The sequence below is a fragment of the Rhincodon typus genome, chromosome 27 (genome assembly GCF_021869965.1).
Source record: "Rhincodon typus isolate 14 chromosome 27, sRhiTyp1.1, whole genome shotgun sequence".
NCBI classification, from domain to species: Eukaryota; Metazoa; Chordata; class Chondrichthyes; order Orectolobiformes; family Rhincodontidae; genus Rhincodon; species Rhincodon typus.
The window spans coordinates 1678920-1704365 of NC_063358.1; the positions used below are offsets into that span (position 1 = coordinate 1678920).

Sequence of the window (25446 nt, forward strand, 5' to 3'; positions counted from 1 at the left end):
GGAAACCATGCCCATATACCACGGAAACTGCCTGTTGGAGATGCTTTTAGAGGCACTCGATCCACTTTGCTGGTATTCAGGGTGTGAGCCTTGCTGACAAGTAGGGCTCTCAGAATAGAAACCAGAAGAAATCCAGCTCTCTATTCCCACCACCTCCCTCCCCAAAAGCCTCTGGGGTATTCAGACAAATCTGTAGCATCCAGAATTTTTTTTCATTTATGAGATGACGGTGTCACTGGCCAGGCCAGCATTTATTGCCCAAAAGAGTCAACCACATTGATCTTGGTTGGAGTCACATGTAGGAAGACCAGGAGAGAATGTCAGATTTCCTTCCTTAAATGACTTTAGTGAACCAGATGGGTTTTACCTGACAAGCGACAATGATTTCATAGTCATCGTTAAACTCTTATTTCCATTTATTGGATTAAAATTCCACCTTCTGCCATGGTAGGATTTGAACACTGGTCCCCAGCACTTTGCCTGGGTCTCTAGATTAATCATCCCGTGATAATACCAGCAGGCTATTGCCCACTTCATGCCAGTTAACTCATATTTTTATCCTCTGGCCCTGAAAGATTCCAAAGCACCATTTTGGGGTTTGGAGAGATGCTGGTGAAAGTCAACCTCAGCCCAGACTCTTGGCACCATTCAGTGACCAAGAGTGGATAATGCATGCCCTTCACAATGCTACAGAGATGCTTCAATGTGAAGGGACAGGCTGGGTCTAAGGGATACACAGTCTCATTCAGAGACTAACAAAACAAACAGGTTTAGGAAACATTAATCTCACCTGCTCATGTCAAAGATGGCCCCTGGGTGGGGTGAAACATGCGTAGCACAATTCTCTGATGATTTATGGGAGAGAACATGCAATATCTGGAAAGGGCTGGTCCTGGGGGTTGGGGTTTATGAGAATACCATACCCAAGCCATGCATCTCCTAGGTCAGGGTAAAGAACAAATACTCGAGGCAAGTCAGTAGCCTGTTTGGTGCAATGGGAAGGATTGTGAACATGACTGCATAGAATGGGAGGGTGAAATATACACCACATTGCCCCTTCTTTACCATATATTAAACGATTCATTTTGTTCAAATTCCGCCAAAATGACTTGTCACGTGCTTGGACGAATCCTTCTTTGTGGAGTGGAGTGAATGGAGTAGTGGAACTGTGACAGGTAAATATTTACCAGATTTATTGTGTTGATATATTATGGAACCTTTTCTTTCTGAGGCCACGGCCATATTCCTATTCATTGTATTTTTTTAAAAAAAAGGTTTATCTACAGGCATAAGAGTTTGGAAATACAGAGACACTCAAAAACAGTTTACATTGAAATGTGTTAAATTGTCTTCACGTCGCCATTTCAGTGTAACGCAGAGAAAATACTGCTCTGAAGAGCTAGCTTCTCAATGACTAGTCAATATAAACAATGTCATTACCGTATAAAGGGAGCGTGAGATTTGTCTGGGCTGTCGTTCAAGAGTTCTCCTTGAAACTGTCACCAAGTTGGATAAGGAGCCCCATTCATTGTGTTTGCTGGTTGTGTAACCATTGTATCTCTCCCCTACCCCTGTATTTGCCTATGCAACTACAATTCAAAAAGCAGTGCTTTGAAGAAGGCTGTGAAGAATTTTGGGATGTTCTGAAGGTGTGATAAGCCACATTATAAACCAGTTTTATTCCCCTCTTAGCGTTTTCCAGAAATAATTTAAACTTAATATGTTTGAAGGTGGGTTTATGAAAACGTAAAAGTTAAAATAGATCACGTGGAATTGTATCCATCAATCAAACCCATGCTCCAAATAAAGTATATAACATGTATATTGGTATGTATTGTATATTGGATTGGTATATCGGCCATACACTTTGATCATGGCCATTAACATCCCGGCGTTAGAAGGAAACATTCAACAATGGCCTTCCAGCACCATCAAGTGGCCGAAAGCAGAACTACACCTGGTCAATTCACATTTCGAGAAACGCTCCCAAATTTCCAGGGTCACCAGGTATGCTGCAAGTATGTTCAACCGCAGATCCTGATTGACCACGCGGAGTGGCTGGAGCTGTGGATAGACTCAATATGGAGCATCCACGATGCTGAGGATGTTGTGGATAGCAAGTTTAGCGAGCTAGTCACACCATCAGTTCACACTTATCACCATTAGTCACACCAACAGGCAGAAAATCACTGGGTGACCACCAGGAAGACTAGTAAGTGTGGGCAGGCAGTGCAGGAGTCTCCTGTGTCCATCCCCCTCTCAAACAGATAAACTGTGTTGGATACTGTTGGGGAGAATGGTCTCTCAGGGGGAAAGCAGCACCAGCCAAGTTAGTGGCACCAAGACTGGCTCTGCTGCACAGCAGGAGAGGGAATAGACGGGAGAGCTTTAGTGATGGGGATGTGATTGTAAGGGAAACTGACAGGCTCTGACACAGCAAACACAATTCTCGAATGGTATGTTCTGAGGAAGGGTCACCAGACCCGAAATGTTAACTGATGTTTTCTTCACAGATGCTGCCAGACCTGCTGAGCTTTTCCGTTTTTGTTCCTGATTTACAGCATCCGCAGTTCTTTCGGTTTTTATCTCGAATGGTATGGTGCCTCCCTTATGCCAGGGTCAGGAATGTCTCAGAGCCCCTGCAGGACATTCTGAAGGTGGAGGGTGAACAGCCAGCAATCATGGTGCATGAGTACCAATGGCATTAGTTAAAGAAGAAATGAGGTTCTGCAGCAAGAATTTAGAGAGTTAGGTTGTAGATTAAAGAGGGAAACTATCAAGGTTGTTACCTCTAGATTACTTCCAGTGTCACCCAATACTGAGTATAGGAATATGAACATATGTCAGATGAACACGTGGCTAAAGGGATGGTGTAGGAGAGAGGGCTTTAGATTTTTTGAACATTGGGACAGTTTCTGGGGTAGGGAGCAACTGTACAAACTGGATGGGTTGCACCTGAGTTAGAATGGGTCCAATATCATTGCTGGGAGGTTTGCTCATGCTGCTGGGGAGGTATTAAGCTGATTTGGCAGGGCAGCGGGGCACAGAATAGATGTAAAGTGAGGAGCAAGGTCCTCTAATCAGAAATAGAAGGAATACCAGAACAGTCCAGTAGTTGGAGAAGACATGGGCAGGATAAGGCAATGGGAGGTCTGGGAAGCTGAATTGTATCTATTTTAAAGGAAGGAACTTGACTTGTAAAATGGATGAACTTAGAACATTGATCAGCACATAGGAATATGTTAATATTGCATTCACTGAGACATGGTTGAAGGACAGACGGGACTGACAGTTCAACATTCCAGAGTATAGCCGTTTCGGGAGCGATGGGGTTGTGGGGGACAGTACATAAGAGAGGTGCGGTCGTTATATTATTGATATATGACACCATCACCACAGTAACGAGGCAGGACATCGTACAAGGGCATGTATGCAAAGCACAGAAAGGTGTGAGAGAAACAGGGTTATAGTTGTCAGGGACTTAAACTTCGCTAACATTAACTGGAATTGCCGTAGTGTGAAAGGATTGTCGGGGGTGGAATTTTTAAAGCATATGCATGAGAGCTTTTTGTGCCAGCAGGTAGATAGTCTGACTAGAAATGGGCAGTGCTAGATCTAGTCCTCAGAAATGAAACCAGTCAAGTGTTTGAAATTTCAGAAGGCATGCATTTTGGGGATAGTGACCATAACTCTAAGTTTCAAAGTCATTGTGGAAATTGCTGAAGATAGTGCCGAAGTTGTGTGTAAATTGGGGGAAGACCAGGCCGAATGGTCTGTCCTCAGTAAAGAGCTCACATTCGTGCCCCTCTACACCCACCTCAATGAGTTCCATGCCCGCTACAGCATGGAACTCTTCTTCCACCACCACTGTTGAATAGGCTGGGGCTATTTTCCCTGAAGTGTCAGAGGCTGGGGGCTGTGACCTTACAAAAGTTTATAAAATTTTGGGTCATGGATAGGCCTTTTCCCTGTGGTTGGGGAGACCAAAACTAGAGGGACATAGGTTTAAGGTGAGAGGGGCAAGATTTAAAAGGGACCTAAGGGGCAACTTTTTCACGCAGAGGGTGGTGCGTGTATGGAATGAACTGCCAGAGGAAGTGGTGGAGGTTGGTACAATTACAACATTTAAAAGGTATCTGGAAGGGTACATGAATAGGAAGGGTTTAGAGGGATATGGGCAAATGCTGTCAAATGGGACTAGATTTATTTAGGATATCTGGTCAGCATGGACGAGTTGGACCAAAGGGTCTGTTTCCGTGCTGAACATCTCTATGACTCTATAACACCTCCATGCCTTCTTCATCAGTAAAGACTCCCAACCACACTCCAGGGATCCCATCTCCCGCCTCCAACCTTCTTCCTCCTCTTGGACACCCCCTGCCAGTCTCTTACCCGCCCTGGACCTCCTCATTGCTAACTACCAACGTGACATTGACCACCTCGATTTCTCCACTCCCCCCTCACCCCTCCAACCTCTCCCCCTCCGAATGTGCAGCACTCCCCTCTGTCCACACCAATCCCCGTTTCACTATCAAACCTACTGACAAAGGTGGGGCAGTGTAGTCTGGAGGAGAGACCTCTATGTCGCAAAGGCCGAACACCAACTCTCTGACACTACTTCCTACATCCCCCTTGACCACCTCCCAACCATGGGCCATCGAGCCACCATCTCCCACACTGTCCAAGCCCTCATCACCTCTGGTGACCTCCCCTCCACCCACCTCCACCCTTATGGTCCCCCATCCCTGCACTGCCTGCTCCCCAAGATCCACAAACCCAACTACTCCAGCTGACCTATTGTCTCCACATGCTCCTGTCCGATCTCGACTCCATTCTCTCCTCCTTGGTCCAGGCACTCCCCACCTACATTCGGGACACAAACCACACCCTCCACCTCTTTGGTAACTTCAAGTTCCCTGGCCCCGAGTGCTTCATCTTTACTATGGATGTTCAATCCCTATACACGTCCATATGCCCCAAAGATGGCCTATAGGGCCTCTGTTTTTCCTCTCCAACAGACACAGCCAGTACCACTCCTCCCCACCCCCCACCAATACCCTCCTCAGCCTCGCCAAACATCCTCAACATTTCCTTCAATTCTTCCCACTTTCTCCCAATCCAGGGGATTACCATGAGCACTCTCATGGGCCCCAGCTACACCTACCTGTTTGTTGGTTACGTTGAACAGTCCCTCTTCAGTACGTACCCCAGTACTGCTCCCCAACCTTTCTGCCACTACATCGATGACTGCATCAGTGCTGCATCCTGCACCCAGGCTGAACTGGAGCAGTTCATCAACTTCGCTAACAACTTCCACCCCACCCTCAGATTCACTTGGTCTATCTCAGACACGTCCCTCCCCTTTCTAGACCTCTCCATTTCTATTTCTGGCAACAGTTTACAGACCAACATTTACTATAAACCCACAGACTCCCACAGCTACCTGGACTACACCACCTCCCACCCTGTATCCTGCAAAAAATCCATCCCGTTTTCATTGTGTCTGCTCTGACTAGGAGACATTCCACTCCCCAGCATCCTGGATGTCTGCCTTTTTCAAACAACACTCTTTTCCCTCCCAGACAGCCCTTCACGCCTCCTTCATTCCCCACTCCACAGCTCTTAACCACTACCTGCCACCACCCCAAACATAATAAAGACAGTGTTCCCCTTGTCCTCACTTTCCACCCCACCAGCCTCCGCATCCAACATATCATTCTCAAACACTTCTGCCAACTCCAATTAGACCCCACAACCTGGAACATCTTCCACACACTACCCCTCTCTGCCTTCCGTAAGGACCATTCCCTTCGCCACTCCTTAGTTTGTGCCACACTCCCCACCAACCACTTCAACCCACCCCGCCCACCACCTTCCCCTCTAACCATAAAAGATACAACACGTGCCCACATACCACCTCCCTCACCTCCATCCAGGGCCCTAAACAGCCCTTCCAGGTAAGACAGATCTTCACCTGCATCTCCTCCAACCCAGTCCAATGCATCCGGGTGCTCCTGATGTGGTCTTCTCTAATCGGTGAGACCAAATGTAGACTGGGTGACCGTTCACAGAGTATCTTCACCTGGCCTGTAATGGCCAACCTAACCTCCCGGTCACTGGCCATTTCAAATTCCACCCGCCCCAATATGTCCATCCTCAGCCTCTTCCAGTGTCACAGTGATTCAGAATGTAAATTTGAAGAACACCTTATCTTCGGCCTGGGCACCCTAGAGCCTGGAAGACTCAACAATGTGTTCTCCAATTTCAAATAACCTTCCCACCCATCCCCCACCTCCTCCCTTCCACTCCACCTTCTAACCCTCCCTTCTAGCTACCAACCAGATCTGTCCCTCCCATTGACCAACCAAGTCATACTCAGCACCAGTATCCACCTATCACCACCATTCTGCCTCCACCCCACCCACCCCCTTTATCTGCAGCTCCCTCTTGCCCTACATCCAGTCCTTAAAAAAGGGGTAATATCCAAAATATTGACTGCTCCTTTCCCCCAGATGCTGCCTGGCCTGCTGTGTTCTTCCAGCCTCCTGTTTGTTTGTTTGTTTAGAACATAGAACAGTACAGGCCCTTCAGCCCACGATGTTGTGCCGACCTATTATCCTACTAGGATCAAACTACCCTGCATACCTTACGTTATACTATCATCCATGTGCCTATCCAAGAGTCGCTTAAATGTCTCTAATGTATCTGACTCCAACTACCACTGCTGGCAGTGCATTCCACTTGCCCACCACTCTCTGTGTAAAGAGTCATAAATAGGTTGATCAAAACACACGATTACCGAAATCAGGTCAGTTCTTTAATTCACTCAGGGATGAGAGTGTCAAGGGCTGGGCTATCATTTATTGCCAATGCCTAGCTGCCCTTCAGAAGACGGTGCTGAGCTGCCTTCTTGAATTGCTGCAGTTCAGTTTGGATAGGTACAAACAATGTCATTAGTGAGGGAGTTCCAGGATCATGATCTAGCAACACTGAAGGAACAGCAATCTACTTTCCATCAAGACACGATGTTAAGTAGCTTGAAGGGAGAAAATTGCAAGTGTTGACGTTCATACACTTGCAATTTTCCCCCTTCAAGCTACTTACAAGCAATTAAACATCTCTTGTGGTTGCATCAAAAAGTGTTTCACCCATCTGGGGCTCTGCTCTCTCCCACAGGTAAGAATAAGCAATTATTTATTTGTAGAAGGTCAATAAGTTTTTCAAACACATTTGGGAACACACCTTAGACAGGGTTGCTTCTAAGCCAGTAATCTCAACACCTGAAGGCCACAATCTATGATGCTGTTGGTTGCCATCTTATCACTCAAAGCTGTTGCATGAACACCGGTTATAACTATATAGTGCATTTCTGTTTTCAACTCCCCCAGTTTTGTCATCTAGTAGGCGTGTACCCCTACCTATGGTTTTGAGTCAGCCTTTTAACAGTTTGCAGTAGATGGCAGTCAGGGATCTACATCCACACTCTTCTCTGCTCTTCAACTTATTTGGTGGCTCATCAAAGGAAAGATACAGTGCTGAAGAACAGAATTCTTCCCATTCCACACATTCCTCCACTGCTAGCACCAAGCACACACGGGTCAGAATGAGATGCAGATCCCTCTATTGTGCAGCAACTTCCAGAAAATCATGCAACGTACCAGAGTAACATCCGATCCATTTTGCTCTCCTATGAATTGTCCTGATTAGTAAAAGATGAAAAGCTCTAACATTCCCTTTTTAGCAATACTAGTCATGTACCAGCAAATGACTATCTGAAGGAAATGTAAACACAGGGTTGTTATGGTAACTGCCATTGTGAACAATGTTCAATGAGTCTTTACTGTTGTACCAGTGACAGCTCCTTGTGAAATTTACCTCATCAATGGATATAGATTAGAATGTGGAAATTATGATGCAAATCTCTTGCAATTCCATCATCAATAGGCACAGCCTTCTGCATCCCTGCCTTGCTCCATCATTAAGAACCTAATAGTGTCACTTACCTATGCGTCAATTAGCTCCCTAACTCCGGTATATTCACTGCGGGCACGTTCCTGTGAAGTGCCATTTTGTATTTGGTAGCTTAAGGTCATACTAGTGTAATTGTTTCATTAAAAATTGTGGACCTGAGCTTAGGAAACAGAAGTCACATTTTGACTGAAATATTTTAATTAAGTTTTGGTCAAAAAGATCATGAAGTAAACTTAATTCACACATAGCAAGAATAAAAAACCCACACACATCCACCCATATTTCAGTTGGGCAATAAGAGTTTTACTATAAAGATTTCTTTTTAAAAATGGAAAACATTCCCTTAAGGAGTCTAAGTATAAGTCAACTGATTTTATCCAGTTTATAATATATAAAAAAATTAATAGAATATCCATCTCACATATCCGATTACTACCTTGAACATGGGAGGGTTACATGATTCTCAGTATTTTCACAGAAATACAAATGGTTCATTATGGGACAGTAAAAATGAAAGCCAGGTTGTCATTTTCAACAACTTTCAAGGGTTGACTTAAGAGTGCTATGTGTTTAGCAAAAAGACTGCCCAAGCAAACAGGAGTCAAAAATGCCATTTGTTTACACTGGAAAATACAGGAAAGGTTTAACAACTCCTTAGCCAACTTCACTTAACAACTTAACATCTTTTGGATCACGGATTAAACAACTTCAAAGGTCAAAACGGTGTTTACAAATAAATTACATGGTCCATTGTACGTTGTAAAAAAATAAGCATTTCTAGGGTCAACTAATAATGCTACACTACAGTAACCATGCTGCGAAGAAATTGAGCCAACGGGTTTCTGTCTTGACTTATGCGTTGCTTGGTTTTGTCTCTTCCACCTTAATTCTAGAGAGTAAAGCATATCGAATTGGTGAGCTGCACAAAGATTCACGTTAGAATTGTGACATTACTATTACACTAGTCCATGTTAACCATGCAATACCTTAGACCAATCATATTCTTTGGAGGGGGTGTCAAAATGTTACCCCATTAATCACCCAATCTAGGAATCTTACTCAAATCCACCTAAGTGCTGAGGCCCATTGCTGGCTTGCTTCGTCCAGCATTATGCATTCCACACACACCATGCAATTCTAGCCCAGTTTTCTCCTGCTGTAAAGGAGATGCAAATATTTAAGCTGTTACCTAATCTAACATGTACAGTAACTAATTCCCAGGAGCATATAACTGCCAGCTATCTGCTTAACCATGAAGGTAGGAGAATAAACACTCATCAGTCAAATGCTATAGAAATAAACAATTGGGCCAAGTATAATTATAACGTTCTTGATAAGTTTTGGCTCATTTTATGCACCGATACTCTTAAGTTTGGAAATGTATAGCAATTCTTGACTGTAGAATATACTGTAATTTATGGAAATTACTCTACTTGACACCTCCAAAAGATTGAGCCCATAACTGATCATGTTCCATTAACCAAATTGGTCCAAAATAAGCATACAATCAACTCCAACCACCCAAACTCCCCAACTCCCAGAGTCCTAGATCCATATTACTACCACTTCCTGACACAGAAACAAACCAATTTTACCCCTTACACAAATACAATTTTCCTGACAATCAGGAAGTTTGAAATCCAGAGCATCGATTACAGAAATGGATTACAAGATATACAGAACAGGTGAAGCACAAGCATGTCAGAGAAGGGTGCAGAAAACGGAAGAAAAACAGTGCATACAAGAGTGAAGGAGGTCCAGAAAGTGAGAGAGAGCACAAGCGAGCAATGGACGTAGATGATGCATTCTTACGAGTGAAACACAAAGCCAATAATGCAGGCAAGTACCTGAGAGAGAGGCAGGCAGAACAAACAGACAGATAACAGCAATTATCTACCAATTGCCTGAGAACACATGCAAAGGGTACAGAAGGTTCATGTCCACCACACAGAAAGCAGGAAAAAGGTGTGCAGGGGTAAAAGATTAAAGAACACAAGGTGGTACAGGAAATATGATTAATCGAAAAACATATGATTTAGAGAGGCAGGCAGAAGACAATACGCAGATCAAAATAAAACAAGCCAAAGAGGGAAATGGGGATACAATACTGAGAATTGCTTTTAATTTTTCTGCTTGAAAAAAACTGTAATATTGTACACAGGTAAAAATCATACCCTTTAGTTTCTAACTTCTCTGGAACACCATCTTTGGCCTTTTCTTCCTCTTTCCCATCTGGAAAACAGAAACGTTTCTTAATCACTTAAATACTGAAATTAAGCTGTCGAACTGGCAGCAACTACGTATTTGCGGTAATTTAGGAACACGTACGCACACAGTTCCAAACACAATACCATGCAAAATACATGTGATGTTGTGGCTAACAAATACTGTGTACAAGTGGGGAAGGACATGTGATTTTCAAATGGATTCATTGGTAGGGCGAGGGGATGCTAGGAGAGGCAGGAGAAAAGATTCCCCCCAGTGAGGTGGACAACTGACCCAGAAGCCAGAAGATACTGGAGGAGACAGACCCACCATCCCATTGTTAACCATAAATGTTAAAGATTGTATTTTCTTGTTTAGTTTGATACTTAGTTGGTCAGGTCTGAACATACGACAGGTATATAAGGAACAGCAAATAATGACTAAAACATTAAATATAGAGCGAGAGAAAACAAGAAAATCAAAAGCAGACAGTAAGAGTTTCTACAAATATTTCATGAGGTAACAAAGTGAGCATTGGCCCTTTAGAATGAGAGACTGGAGAATAAATAATGGAAAATTAGAAAATGGCAGATGAATTGAACAATTATTTTACATCACACTTCACTTATTTTCCTCTGTTTATTTAACCACTTTTTTTAGTACAATGTCTATGTTCAACCTAGGCTTCATGTTTTTCGTAAGCCTTATTTACAGTTCTAGTATCATGCAATACCGTGACTCCACACTAAATGATTAAACAAATCTTCCAAATTTCCCATCATCAGATCCCACTCGTCAAGGTTGATGGAGTATTTGTTGGAAAGAAAGATTTGAAATCCATCACCTTTTGGTATCTACAACATGTTTTCCCTCCAAGGGTTAGGCTCAAATACCTGCTTCAACAGGTTCTGTATGCAAGGATTGACTGATACCTCTCCAGGCAGCCTGTTACAGCCAGGCTCAGACAGAAATCAGTGTTTCAGCTGAAACTAAAGTTACAAAACATTATACAAATTCATTCCCCTGCCACCTCGATATATGTATTTAATATGCTTCATGCTTTATCCATCACCAGTGTATGAGGTACATCTCCAGTGACTCCTAATTTTGAATATTAAATGTTTTAATATAGCATCTTCACAATTTGGTAAACTTTGCTGTGTAAAACATGCAATCAAACCATTCACATCTCTTCTCTCACTTATTGGTATGATCAAATACCAACATTCTTTAGGCACGTTATAGGCTTCTCCTCCATAAAAAGAGCAGTTCTATATAAGAGAATCAATCCAATCAATGTAACTGGGTCAAGTCCTTAGTTCCAACACTGTGCTACCCACTGAATCTGATAAATCAAAGTTGATACAAAAATCTGTGGAGTTTTTGAACTTTGGAAACTTTACACTCTCCTTCAGCACAATCAGACAACTGTCACTAACCTGCTTTTTTCTCCTCTCCCTCTTTCTCTTCTTCCACTTTGGCACGCTTTAGTTTCTTGTAATTTGCAGTGTTTCGTCGCCCTCCTTCCCCTTCATCTTCAGAATCCGAGAACTCTTCATCACAAGCTATTCTTTTGTCTGAAGCACGGACTGTCAAGAAAGAAAGATGCTTAAAAAAAAACTACTTTGATTAATTTGCGGTGACTTGCTTTTGAATCTATAACAAAACATGGAGACTATCCAAAGATTCCACTGTTAACTTGATCCTGAATTCAGGTACTGTGTGATTGCTTAAAGCTATATATACTGGCTGAACAATACCTGAAATTATTTATGCTGCTTACCCAAAAATCCTTTGAAAGGAAACAGAACATAACAATTTGCTAAATTTCCCTCCTCCCATTTTTTTTCCTACCAATACTCAAAATGCTTCGAGATATTTACAAGACCAGCCATGCTTATATCCATTTAACTCTTCCTCTACGTCCAGAATACTGTCAGAATTGTGCTTTCCTTTTACAAAAGAAAAATTCTATACAATTACAATTCTGACTCCAGGCTTCTTCCCTTCAACATTTTCAGATGGTAGTGGTTTTCATGGGCAACTGAATTTTCTTCTTTTTCACTAGATACTTAACAGTTCCATTAGAGAACAGAGTAGAACAGTGAACAGCTAAAATCCTGATCTCTCCCACCAAGTCCAATTATCTTAAAGACAAATTAAGTATTGCTACCACCACAGCTGCTGAAATGCACTAATTTAACACAAATCAAAGAAATAATATTGAACCCATCTGATGAATATGATTTTAACATAGAAACATAAAAGATAGGAGCAGGAGGCGGCTATTCGGCCCTTCAAGCCTGCTCCGCCATTCTTCATGATCATGGCTGATTGTCCAAACTCAATAGCCTAATCCTGCTTTCTCCCCATAACCTTTGATCCCATTTGCCCTAAGTGTTAATACATTCAATGTTTTGGCTTCAACTACTTCCTGTGGTAATGAATTCCAAGGTTCACCACTCTATGGCTGAAGAAATGTCTTCTCATCTCCGTCCTAAATGGTCTACTCCGAATCCTCAGACTGTGACCCCCTGGTTCTGGACACACCCACCATTGGAAACATCCTCCCTGCATCTACCCTGTCTAGTCTTGTTAGAATTTTACAAGTCCGTGAGATCCTCCCACCACCCCGCCCCTCCACCCCCCATTCGTCTGAACTTCAGCAAAAACAATTCCAACCTAGCCAATCTCTCCTGATTCGTCAGTTTCGCCAACCCCGGAATCAAGAGCAAGGGCATCCTTCCTCAGAAAAGGAGACCAAAACTGCAATATTCCAGGTGTGGTCTCACCAAGGCCCTGTATAACTGCAACAACACATCCCTGCTCCTGTACTCGAAACCTCTCGCAATGAAGGCCATCATGCCATCTGCCTTCTTTACTGCCTGCTGCATCTGCATCCTTACCTTCAGTGACTGGTGCACAAGGACATCCAGGTCCCACTGCACACTTCCCTCTCCCAATTTACGACCATTCAGGTAGTAATCTGTCTTCTTGTTTGTGCTTCCAAACTGAATAACCTCACATTTATCCAAATTATACTGCATTTGCCATTGATTTGCCCACTCACCCAACCTGTCCAGATCATGTTGACGGATCTCTGCATCCTTGTCACAGTTCACCCTCTCACCCGACTTGGTATTATTTACAAACTTGGAGATGTTACATGTTGTTCCGTCATCCAAATCATTTATATTGTGAATAGCTGGGGTCCCAGCACCAATCCCTGTGGCACCCAACTAGTTACTGCCTGCCACTTTGAAAAGGACCCATTAATACTTACTGTTTGTTTCCTCTCTGCCAAACAGTTTTCTATCCATCTCAATACACTTACCCAATCCTATGCGCTTTAATCTTGCACAATAATCTCTCGTGCATGACTTTGAAAAGCTGAAACTCTTTTTGTATTACATTGGGACAAATGACACATTGGGAGGATAATACAACAGAACGGCACTCTCAAATTTAGGCAGCATTGTAGACTGTAGATGATCGCAAAAAATTAGAAAGGAATATTGTTAAACGAAGTGAATGGGCAAAAATTCTTCAATATGAAGTTCAACGCAAGCAAGCGTAAGGTTATCCATTTTGGACTGAAAAAGGATTGAGCAGGCTACTTTCTAGATGATATGAAATTAAATACAGTGGATGTCCAAACAGATTTAGGAGTTCAGGCGCAAACATCTTCAAAAGCTACAAACAGATATAGACAATAATTAAGAAAGCTAATGGAATGTTGGCCTTTGTACCTACAGGACTGGAATACAAGAACGCAGTAGTCATGTGGCAGTCATACAAAACACTGAGTAGACCCCACATGGAGTACTGAAAGCAAATCTGTGCACTCTACATTGTGGATATATCAGCATTAGGAGTACAACATAGATATCATTCTTGTAAACCTAGACTTCAGGGGGTTAAGTTATGAGGAGCAACTATATAAACTAGGCCTGCTTTCTCTAGAATTTAGAAGGTTAAAGGGTGGTACATGTTTGCAACACACTTCCACAAATGATAGTCGTTGCTAGATCAATTAGTTTTAAATCAGAGATAGGTAAATTTGTGTTAAGCAACGGTATTAAGGGATATGGGTCAAAGGCAGTTATATGAAGTGAGGCCACAGATAAACCATGATCTTTTCAGACGATGGAATAGACTCGAGGGCTGAATGGCCTACTCCTGTTCCAGTATCCAACAAATAGACTCCAAGTGAATTATACTTGGAGAAAAAAACCGGCCAGTGTTTTTCTTTCAAAAATTATTCATTGATCTCAATATATTCCATTTTTTGAGTATTAAGTGTTGAACACCATAGGTTAAATGTTGGTTGGATAGAGATACTTCTGACACATCGCAAAACTCCAAACCCACTGATTATTTGTTTCTCACCTGTCACAAATAAATGTCACAGCCAATGCTTAAGTAGTTAATTGGTATAGCCTGATTCAGGAAGCAAACTTAGTGTCCCCATTTATTCAGCAGATTTATCCAATGATGTCAGAAACACAGAACTGAAAGGCTTATTCCATAATCAATGCTGAATTATTCGATCACAGTCGCAAATAACTTCATTATCCCAAGAAATGAGAAAAACCCAACAATCCTAGTTGCTTCCAAGACAGTATTGCCGGTCAAGGAAAGGGTTAGGCTCAAACGCAATACCTTCTCCAATAGGTTCTGTACGCAAGCATAAACAGATCTCTCCAGGCAGCCTGTGTTACAACCAGGCTCTGACAGAACTCAGCTGTTTCAGCTAAAACCAGAAGAAAGAAAACATTGCATTATAAATTCTGGATTTGTACAAAGTTTGAAATCAAACACAGAACTCACTTGAAATGCGTTTGTCTGCATCTTCCTCCTCCTCATCCCCACTATCTTCTGGAACCGCATCTTCTGGGATAGCCTGCATCTGAACGCCTGGTGCATGTGGCAGCATGCGTAGGTTTTCAAACAAACGTTGCCTGTGAATTTACAGTCAATAATTATGTTTCTATGGCACACAGTCAAAGCTAATTGGTTTAAAATAAAAAGGATGACAATCCAATCGTTGAGGGAAGGTTAGCATTAAGGTCATCAGCTTTAACAGGATCAAACTGGTCTGGGTATTGTTAGCACTTCAGACTTCCTTTTCATTATTTTCTGAAACATTTCAAAAGCACTTCCAAACTCTATTATACAAAGAAACAACATTTTATAACAGAATTGTGAATGACTGTCATCCCTACAATCATTCCTCTGTATCTGCAAAATCACAAATCGCAAGTTTGCCTTTTTGCACCAAAAAAAGTTACCAACCATTTAAAATCCGCAAACAAAACTCACCTACCTACGATCACTGTCAACTTTTGCAGCAATCCCGCTCCCTGACCTGTTCTAGTTCTTCCCCTCAACAAGCAAGGGCGCTGGTGCTTGGGAGGATAAACAGGTTGAGGATAGCCACCAAATGGAGGTAGAGGAGGATCCATTTTGGGAGGGGAAAGAGTGGCTGGGAGGGAGGCACGTCTGCACCACCTTCCCCCTCCCACATCCAGTAATCACCCTGAACACCACCCGGCCCTGATATACAAAACTTCTCACTTTTATCGTTAAGTTAAAATACGCTACAATTTTAATCTGTTAATATTAACTTTTATTTCAGAAGTTTTAGTGTTTATCATTTTAACCCAAAAAATAATTTTGGGATCTGGGAACCTAACTTCATCTTTACCAGAAGTTATTATGCTCCGCAGTCATTAACTCATCATTCGCAAGAGGTTTTCAGGAACAGAAACCTCATAAACACAGAGAAATGACTGGATATCACAAAAGGTGAGCCGGCTGCATTTTTAAGGAACATTTAACTATTCTCATTTTGTGCAATGCACAGCAGTCTAAGCTGAAACAGTTGATATCGCTCCCATTGAGTTCAGTCATGGGTATAATTCACCAGGTACAGCTCACCATACTAACATTACTCCCTTTTTAATCTGCAGTTCTAAGGTGAAAAGCTTAAAAGCTAAACAGGTTGGGACTCTATTCACTGAAATTTAGAAGACTGAGAGGTGGTTCTCATTGAAACATATAGGATTGTTAAGGGTTTTGATAGAGTGAATGCTGAGAGGATGTTTCCCCTCATGGGAGAGTCTAGGAGCAGAGGGTGTCATCTCATTAATAAAGGAGCACCAATTTATGACCAGGAGGAGGAGAAATTTCTTCTCTCAGAGGATTGAGTATTTTAGGAACTCCGTCACAAAGAGCTGTGGGGGCAGAGTCCTTGTGTATATTTAGGCCAAGACAGATTCTTGATCAGTAGGGGAAATCAATGTAAGGTTATAGGGAAAAATGCAGGAAAAGTGATTTAAAGAATCACATCAGCCAGGATTATACTAAATGGTTGAGCAGGTCTGAGGGGCCGAATGACCTATTGCTGTTCCTATTTATTATGGTCTTACATAGGGACCTCCAATTTTCTAAAAAAATAGAAAATCCACAAAAGCATCGACTTTCAGCTGGATGAGTGATTACCATGGCGAGCTTGAACAAGATAATAACAATGAGAACATCTTATGCCTAAGCTCAGCTTTAGCACAAAAACTTGCACCTCACAAAACTTCCAATTTCACCTCTAACATCAGGTCTTTCTGTTCCTGCCTCAGCTCAAAACCTGCAAGCATCCTTCTCCACGTTTCTGGCAGCAGCAACAGTCTCCACCATCCAATCTTCTCCTCTCCAGCCCCTCTTCCTCCATAAACTTCCAGATCATTCAAAAATTCTGCTACCCAAATCCTATTCCACACCTAGCTCCACACTACACAAGTCCTGTTTTCATTCTGCACGTTAGGGATTTTGATGGACAGAGTCAATTTATAACTTCCATTCGAGTGATTAAATCATAACATGGTGAGACTTACCCCATTTCTGTAACCCTGGATCTACAATTCGCTTGTCAGAAGGTAGTGCCTTAGCACTACATTCTTTCCACTCCCATGCCTCCCCAAAAATAATCTAGCAAGTCTACTCGACATTTATATTTATAATCAATAAGCATTGGATTGGATTCCTTAAAGTAATTACCATGCACTAGCTAATGAAATGCAACTTGCTGAATGTTCGCAATGCACTGATCAACACAGAACTTGCATCATACTGGATCAATTCATTAAACCTAATCAGAGAATATACAACGGTTTTACCACTCACACAGCAGATTTTACAAACTGTTGCTCATATACAAATATTTGTCACTTTCTTATCAAGCACAAGGCAGGTCTGAAACAAACTACAGTTTATTGAGAAAATAATAAATTAAATAGAAATGCCTAACTTGACAGCACCATTTAATATCAATAACAGAAATTACATACTTTATCTTTTCCAGGTATTCATTGGTGTTCTGATTTGTCATATTGGAAGGACTAATGTGCAGCTTGAAGTCTGGTCCAAAGTACTCAAAATAATCGTTGTATGGCAGTTCTGAAAAGCAACAAAAAATCCATTTACAATTATCCCTTCTCATATGACAGAAGTGGATTCTCAGCACAGATTATACAGCCTTGAACTTTTGCACAATAGTCAAACTGGGATGCTGTGTTCTGCAAAACCCATTACATTCATTATATGAATAAGTAATTAATGACACAAACCGGGCACCAACAGACACCCAACATGGATACGTTGGTATCCAACATATGCTAGCCTCTAAGAACTCTCATGGGACATGCCAATCCTTTTACATAACATTTCTGCACTTCAAAGCTGTACCAGCAACTGTCATTGTAATCCTGCAGCAAGGATCCTACGTTCAGGGACGGGGCCAGGCTGAAACTCTGGGCCCTTTGTTGGCTCTCATAGCGCTCACTCGCTCAGAACTACTGATTACTTACACTGATTTGCCTTTGAGCTTTGCTCCCTCAGCCACAGATACCAGATTCATTATTGCTGCCTTTCCGTTCGCAAATGCCTATTTTAGAATTGAGCCTGCCCCCAGCAGTGTATTCATTCAGTGTTGCTATCTCTTGCTTCTCAACTAAAGTGTATGCCTGATTGATTTCTGGCTGACAATACAGTTGAGGTTTAGTGCAGAATTTGGATTGCTTGCAGACAGTGAGGCTGTGTTTTGGGAGCTCTGGCATCAATGGCATGCAGTATTTTGGTCTCTCATGTCTAACCTCATTTACTATGTTCATCTGACACCCATCACGCCGCCCCTCCGCCTCAGACCGGAAGCAGAAGCTAATATAGAACTTCAGGGAAAATAAAAAGCAAAATACTTCAGATGTTGGAAAGCTGAAACAAACAAAAGAAAATTCTGGAGAAACTCAACAGCTGTGACATTGGTGAGAGCATTAGTTAACATTTTGATTCCTTTTACTTTTCTCAAAACAGAAATAGTTTTAAATAATTATTAGATTTAAAACATTAACTATAGACCTTCATGGCCCCTGACATCCATCACATGCTTCTTTCCAACTTTATGGAGCCTTACAAGCAGTAAATTCACTTACCATTTGGAATCTCCGAGTCCAAAGCTACAGAAGTCTCATATGTCCAGCATCGAGCTACATTACGAATTGTGTATCCTCCACCTCCCAACATCAGTAAAGGCAGATTAAAGGTCTTCACAAATTCAACACATTTAGCATGGCCTGTGAATAAATCAAAAAATCTTCTATAAAACACTGACACTAATATCGATTAGTGATTGATTAACATTTGATTAGAACATTAATCCTCAGATTTAATGTTGTGGATGTCTTAATGTATATGATCTATTATCCTTAAGAAAATTATCCCAATCTTGGGAGGAGTAAAATACGAGGGAAGTGAAAACATATATACAACTATAGTGAATACTTATGAGCAAATATTGCTCAGCTTCATGGGGACTGCCATTTAAGAACTCCCATCTTCAGCTGTTCTGACAATATACATTAGAGACTTCTTGCATGCAATCGTAGCAGCTTTAATGTCAATGGAAATTAGCACTTCAGATCCACTTAAAGGGAGTGACATTGGTGGTTATACAGTAGAACAAAGGACCATCCCAGCACATCCATCCATACCAGGAAGATTAACACCAGTTGCAATTAGCCACAATAGCTGATATTCACTGTCAAAAGTATTCTAGTTACGGAAGGCACCAACGCATGGCACATTGTTCAACATTACCCCAATATGACTTACTGCCTTCAGAGGCAAACACTCTGACTTGGCCCCCCACAGCCTTCTGAAACAATGATTTCCATAGATTCACCAACCTCTGGCTGAAGCAATTTCCCCTCATCCCAGTTATAAAGGGCCACCCCTTCATTCTGAGGTTGTACACTCAAGTCCTAGTCTCTCCCACTAGTCGAAACATCTCTCTCATGCATACTCTATCCAGGGCTTTCAGTATTGTAATAATTAAGCATCTTAAGGACAGTGAAGAAAATATGCAAGAAGAGTTAAAATAACTGACAGGATCAATTAATAAATACAAAATGAGTGAACATTAATCAAATATCACTTTAGTAAGCTTATCCATCAGGCAAATATTAAATTAAAACTGAATTACTGTACCTTTAATAGTGAGGTTAAAACAGCCAAGTCTATCCCCAGACAAAGAATCAGCACCACACTGCAACGCAATGGCACTGGGCTGATACATTTCCATCACCTTACATATAATCTAGTAAAAAGAGAAAGGTTTTACCATACTGTACCGAGTCCCTGTACAACATGCTCTGTAACATGCCAAGAAATGGTTCAAGCCAAGTGAAAACAACATTTTAAGGCCAAAAGAAACTTGAAGTTACTTTCACATACTTCATACAGTTTGAAGGATCATGAAGTGGCCTTGGAAATCCGAGATAAGTATGACACAAATACGTTTACTCTACTAGACATCAGCTTTGGAAGAACTGCACTTAGAGGAACTACTTACAGGTTTGAATATGGCTTCATAAGATTCATCATCAATTCCATCTCTCAATGGGAAATTTACAGCATAGTATTTGCCTTTGCCTGCACCTATATCCTGTGCAACAGAAAAGGCTCAAATCAGCTTCCTAGAAATCAAATATATAAGCAAATATACAATTCTAACTTACATGAAAATGCAATAATACTTAACTGCAGCCAAATCAATGCTTTGCACAAATTTATTACTTTTTCACTTTGATACTATTGATTGCTATGTATTAAACCAAAATGCTTTACAGAACCAAAACATAGGAGCAAGCCATTTGACCCTTCAAGCCTACTCCATCATTCAATATGATCAAAGCTGACAATTAAACTCAGTACCCTGTTCCTGCTTTATCCTATATCTATTGATCCCTTTCTTCAAAGTCTTCAATGTTTCGGTCTCAACAGTTTCTTGTGGAGGAGAATTCTACAGGTTCATCATTCTTTGGCAGGGAAAATTCTTAAGTCTTAACTGACTTACCCTTTATCCTCAGGCTGTGACCCCTAGCTCTAGATTCTCCAAAAAAATCATTTCTGCATCAATCCTATTTCCAGTGAATATAGTCCTAAACAACTCAATTTTTCCCAGTATATCAGATCCGCCATCCCAGGAATCGGTTTGCTAAACCTTCTTATCACTCCTTCCATAGCCACAACATCCCTCCTATCAGAAGACCAAAACTGCACACAATGTTCCAGGTCTTACCAATGCCTAATATAGTTGCAGAAAGCCATTCTTGTTCCTGTACTTGAATCCTCTCACTATGAAGGCCAACATGCCACTTGCCTTCTTCACCATCTGCTGTACATGCAATACTTCCTTTCAGCAACTGGTGTACAAAGATAGAGGTCACACTGCACCTCCCCCTTTCCTGACCTATCCCTATTTAGATTATCTGCCTACCTATTTTTGTTACCAAAGTGGATAGCCTCACATTTATTCACATTATACTAGATTCGCCATGTATTTGCTCACTTACTTAACTTGTTCAAATCACACTGAAGCTTCTCTGCATCCTCCTCACAGCTCACCCTCCCACTGAGCTTTGTGTCATCTGCAAATTTAGACGTAGGACATGAAGTTTTCTTATCTAAATCATTTTTAAAAAAATTATATACATTGTGAATAGCTGCAGTCCAAATGCTGATTCCAGCAATGCCCACTAGTCACTGCCTGCTACTATTTATTCTTACTGTTTCCTGACTATCAACCAGTTCTCAATCTATTTCAGTACATGACCTCCAATCCCACATGCTTTAGTTTTGCATGCTAATCTCGTGAGTCCTTAATGAAAGCCTTCTGAAAAATCCAAGTAAACTTCCATGGCTGCCCCTTATCCACTCTTGAGTTGCATCCTCAAAAAATTTCAGCAGATTTGCCCCTTCGTAAATCCATACTGACTCTATCTGATCTTGTTACTATCTTCCAAATGCTCTGCAACTACATCTTACATTTTCAATTCTTGCATTTCTCCCACTACCAACTTTGAGCTAACTGGTCTATACCTTGTTTTCTCTCTCACTTCCTTAATTAGTGGAGTTACATTAGCTATCCTCCAATCTGTAGACGCTGCTCCAAAGTCCATAAAAGTTTGGAAGATGACCACTAGCATACTTTCTCTCGTGCTAGGGTTACACAATTTTCCCCATCTTAAATCAGTCTGTCTCCCTTTGCTGGACCCTAAACTGTTCCCAAATCCTTAAGTATTTTTGTTTTAATGGGCTAATTAGTATGCTGCTTCCTTGGATTTTACATAACCCTAATTTCCCTTGTTAGCCAGAGTCTGACTAGGTTTCCTGATTTCTTTTTGCACTAGATTGGAATGAGGTTGTTGACTTGCTCACCGAGCTGGCTTGTTCTCGTTCAGACATTCCGTCACCACGTTAGGTGATATCATCAGTGGAGCCTCCGATGAAGCGATGTTATTCTACTCCACTTGGAATTTATACTGCCTAGTCCATTATGGTAAGTAGTGTCATTTCTGGTTTTGATCTGTATGGGTTTGTACATAGGGTCCAATTCTATATGTTTGTTGATTGCATTACGGGTGGAGAACCATGCCTCTAGAAATTCCCGTGCATGTCTATGTTTGGCTTGCGCTAACCAAAGCAGTTCGTCCATGTGCTCTTTAAATGTTTGCTATTGCCTATCCACTGTCAAACCTTTAAGCAACGATTCCTAATTTATCATAGCCAGCTCTCACCTCATACCATCATAATTTCTTTTATTTAAATTCAGGATCCTCATCTCAAACGTCACCCTGCACCTCAATGAAGATTTCTGTCCTATTGTGGGCACTCTTCCTTAAGGGCCCATGCACAAGTCAGGACTGTCAATTATTTTTTCCTTGTTACAAAATACCCACACTCAAGGTTGGCCTTTTCTCTAGATGGGTCAACTTATTGAACCATGAAACCAAGTTTGTATACATAAAGAATTCCTCCTCTATGGTAATGGTACTGATTTGATTTGCTCAATCCAGATGCAGACTGAAGTCACCCATAATCACAGCCACACTTTTATTACTTAAATTTCTAATTTCTTTTTAAATCAACAGTGCTACCCAGTCTCTATAATTCCCATTATACCATACCCATTTTAAATCTATTTGCACAACTAATTCATTCTTTTTATATGAATGCTCTGCACCTTAAGGCACAGGGCCTTAAGGCTGGTTGTTTTAGCATTTTTAGTCTCTTTCAGTGTGGCCCTGCTTGATACTAGCTCTTGAATTCTCTGACTCTCACTTTTCTTGTATCCAGTTCTGCCTTCTGTTTTAGTCCCTATTTCCCTGTCATTTGTCTCCATGTATAGGTTCTCAAACCCTGGCTATTTTAGTTAAAACCTTTTGAACCTGTACTCGCAAATACATCTCCCAGGGCATCACCTCTGGCCATGCCTGTTTTGACGTACTGATGGTTTTATTTGTCTCCACGAGAACTATCAGTATGTAAACTGTGTATTAAACCATTATACTCCTGCATAATGAATCTGGGGAGAACTCCCCACTGGCCAGAGTCATACCTGGCACTTTGAGATGATGGTTGGTCATCTTAGCTCCAGGACATTTCTGTAGGAGATCCTTGATGTAGTGTCCTAGGCCCAACCATCTTCAGTTGCTTCGTCAATGGCCTTCCCTCCATTGTAAGGTCAGAAGTGGGCATGTTTGCTGATAATTGTACAATGTTCAGTGCCATTTGTGACTCCTCAGATATTGAAGCAGTCTACGTTCGAATGCAGTAAGACCTGGACAATATCCAGATTGGGGCTGCCATGTAGCAAGTAACATTCATGCCTCATAAGCCTGTTCATCATTCACAAGTGTGATGGAATGCTCCCCACTTTCTTGGATGAATGCAGCTCCAACAACACTCAAGAAACTTAACAGCACCCAGGACAAAGCAGCCCACTTGATTGGCACATTAACAAAATCCACTTCCTTCATCACCAACGCTCAGTAGCAGCAATGTATACTATCAACAAGATGCACTGTGGAAATTCACCAAAGATCCTCAAGCAGCACCTTCCAAACCCACAACCATTTCCAATTGGTAGGACAAGGACAGCAGATACATGGGAACACCACCACCATGGATTGTCCTGACTTGGAAATATAATCCTGGAATCTCCTCCCCAATGGCATTGTGGATTTACCTTGGCCAAATGGACTGCAGCCGTTCAGGGCAGCAGCTCACCACCACCTTTTCAAGGGTATTAGGAACAGACAACAAATGCTGGCCCATCCAGCGACACCCACGCACCCCAGATGAATAAAAATTTTTGATACTTCTCTATTAAATATACATACTTCCAAATTTCTCAATTAGATTTTGCAAAAAATACTGCCTCTTACCCGGAGATCTCCTGTGCCAGGGAAATATTCACCATATTTATGGAACGAAACAGTCATCACTCTGTCTGTTGTGTAAAAAGCTTCTTCAACACCATCACCATGGTGAATATCAATATCAATGTACAGTACTCTCTGATGATACCTTAAAGGAAGAAAAGCTCAATTGATCTGATGTGAAACACAACAGGTTAAAACTTAACAGGAATATTAAAACTGAAATTTTGATGACTCTGTTGGTAATTAAACTGTAGCGATTACAAAGTCTTAAGGTTTATTCTCACTGTTCTTGGGATGGGGACAGAAACCAAAGTTACCTTCACTAATTGCAATTCAGGTGAGAGATGAGAGTGGACAGTGAAGGGTGGAGATAAAGAAGAGAGTGTATGTGGTGGGAGTGTGGACAAAAAGAGCGGTAGATACAAAACGAAGGGATGAAAGTGAAAGAGAATGAAAGGGGGAGGGTGAAGAGAGAAAGCACGGGTGGGGGAGGGGGAAAGGCAGAGAGTAAATGGATGTTAAGGAGAGGGAAGGGAAAAAGCCCCCCATTTGATGTGAAAATCTATATTCTAAAAGAGCTCATACAGTTAGAATAATAAACTTTTATGCTTACTTCAGTAATTCGAGAATGGCCAAGACAATATCATTCACGTAACAAAAGCCTGATGCTTCCGATTTCTTTGCATGGTGAAGTCCACCGGCCCAGTTGACAGCAATGTCGGTTTGCTGCTTGTTCAATTTAACAGCTCCAGCTGTAGAAAGTAGCAATCTGCATTCATCCACACTACATTTCTTACATTTAGAGTATAGCAGTAAGCAATTTGTTTTTCTTAATTTTAATGCAATCTACAGCTATAGAGAAGGATGCTTCTGATTGAAAACAAAAGCCTGCATACCTCCTGAACATGTCAATCGAATTAAAAAGATTTCAAGGACACTTTTGGCACATTAGAAGAGCTTGACTGTGACAATTCTCTAAGTTGGATTACTTCACTAATATGTACACCAGAGTTGGAACAAGCACAAAAATGATAAGCAAGAAATTCCAAGGTTCAATAAACCTTTAACATCAAGTTATACTGGATCAACTGGCTTATTGGTTCAGATTATAAAGTTAGCTTTAACAGGAAGTGAAGAGAAAGGGATGGAGAAGGGTGCATAGGTGGGATGCTGAATCATTGGCTTTGGTTCCTTTTGATTACAGACTGACCTCATCTGGAAGTGTGTCACATTTGGTGGGATGAGGACTGTTCATTAAAACTGATCTCAGTCTGCATATCTTGCAAACAATCTCAAACGTGACTCACACACAAAGAATGCCCCTTGGCAGCTGTGACCGACACACCAACAAGGTGACAAGGCCTTCGAGAAAGGACTGGAAAAGCATTAGCAATGGAAGAAAACACATTCAATTCCCTGACAACAAGGTGCAGAGCTGGAAGAACACAGCAGGCCAAGCAGCATCATAGGAGCAGAAAGGCTGACGTTTTGGGCC

General features: G+C 41.6%; 1 protein-coding gene across 1 annotated transcript; it reads right to left on the reverse strand.

The window, feature by feature from the left end:
* Positions 1-8151: 8151 nt before the first annotated feature.
* On the reverse strand, positions 8152-24730 carry LOC109913967 (probable histone deacetylase 1-B). Its single transcript, XM_048613038.1, has 10 exons — positions 24565-24730; positions 23955-24096; positions 20078-20170; positions 19714-19822; positions 18660-18800; positions 17520-17628; positions 15007-15137; positions 11616-11765; positions 10146-10203; positions 8152-8860 (listed from the first exon to the last, which is right to left on the reverse strand). The coding sequence occupies exons 2-10, from the start codon at positions 24009-24011 to the stop codon at positions 8824-8826; spliced, it is 885 nt and encodes a 294-aa protein (XP_048468995.1). The 5' UTR covers positions 24012-24096; positions 24565-24730; the 3' UTR covers positions 8152-8823.
* Between the last annotated feature and the right edge of the window lie 716 nt (positions 24731-25446).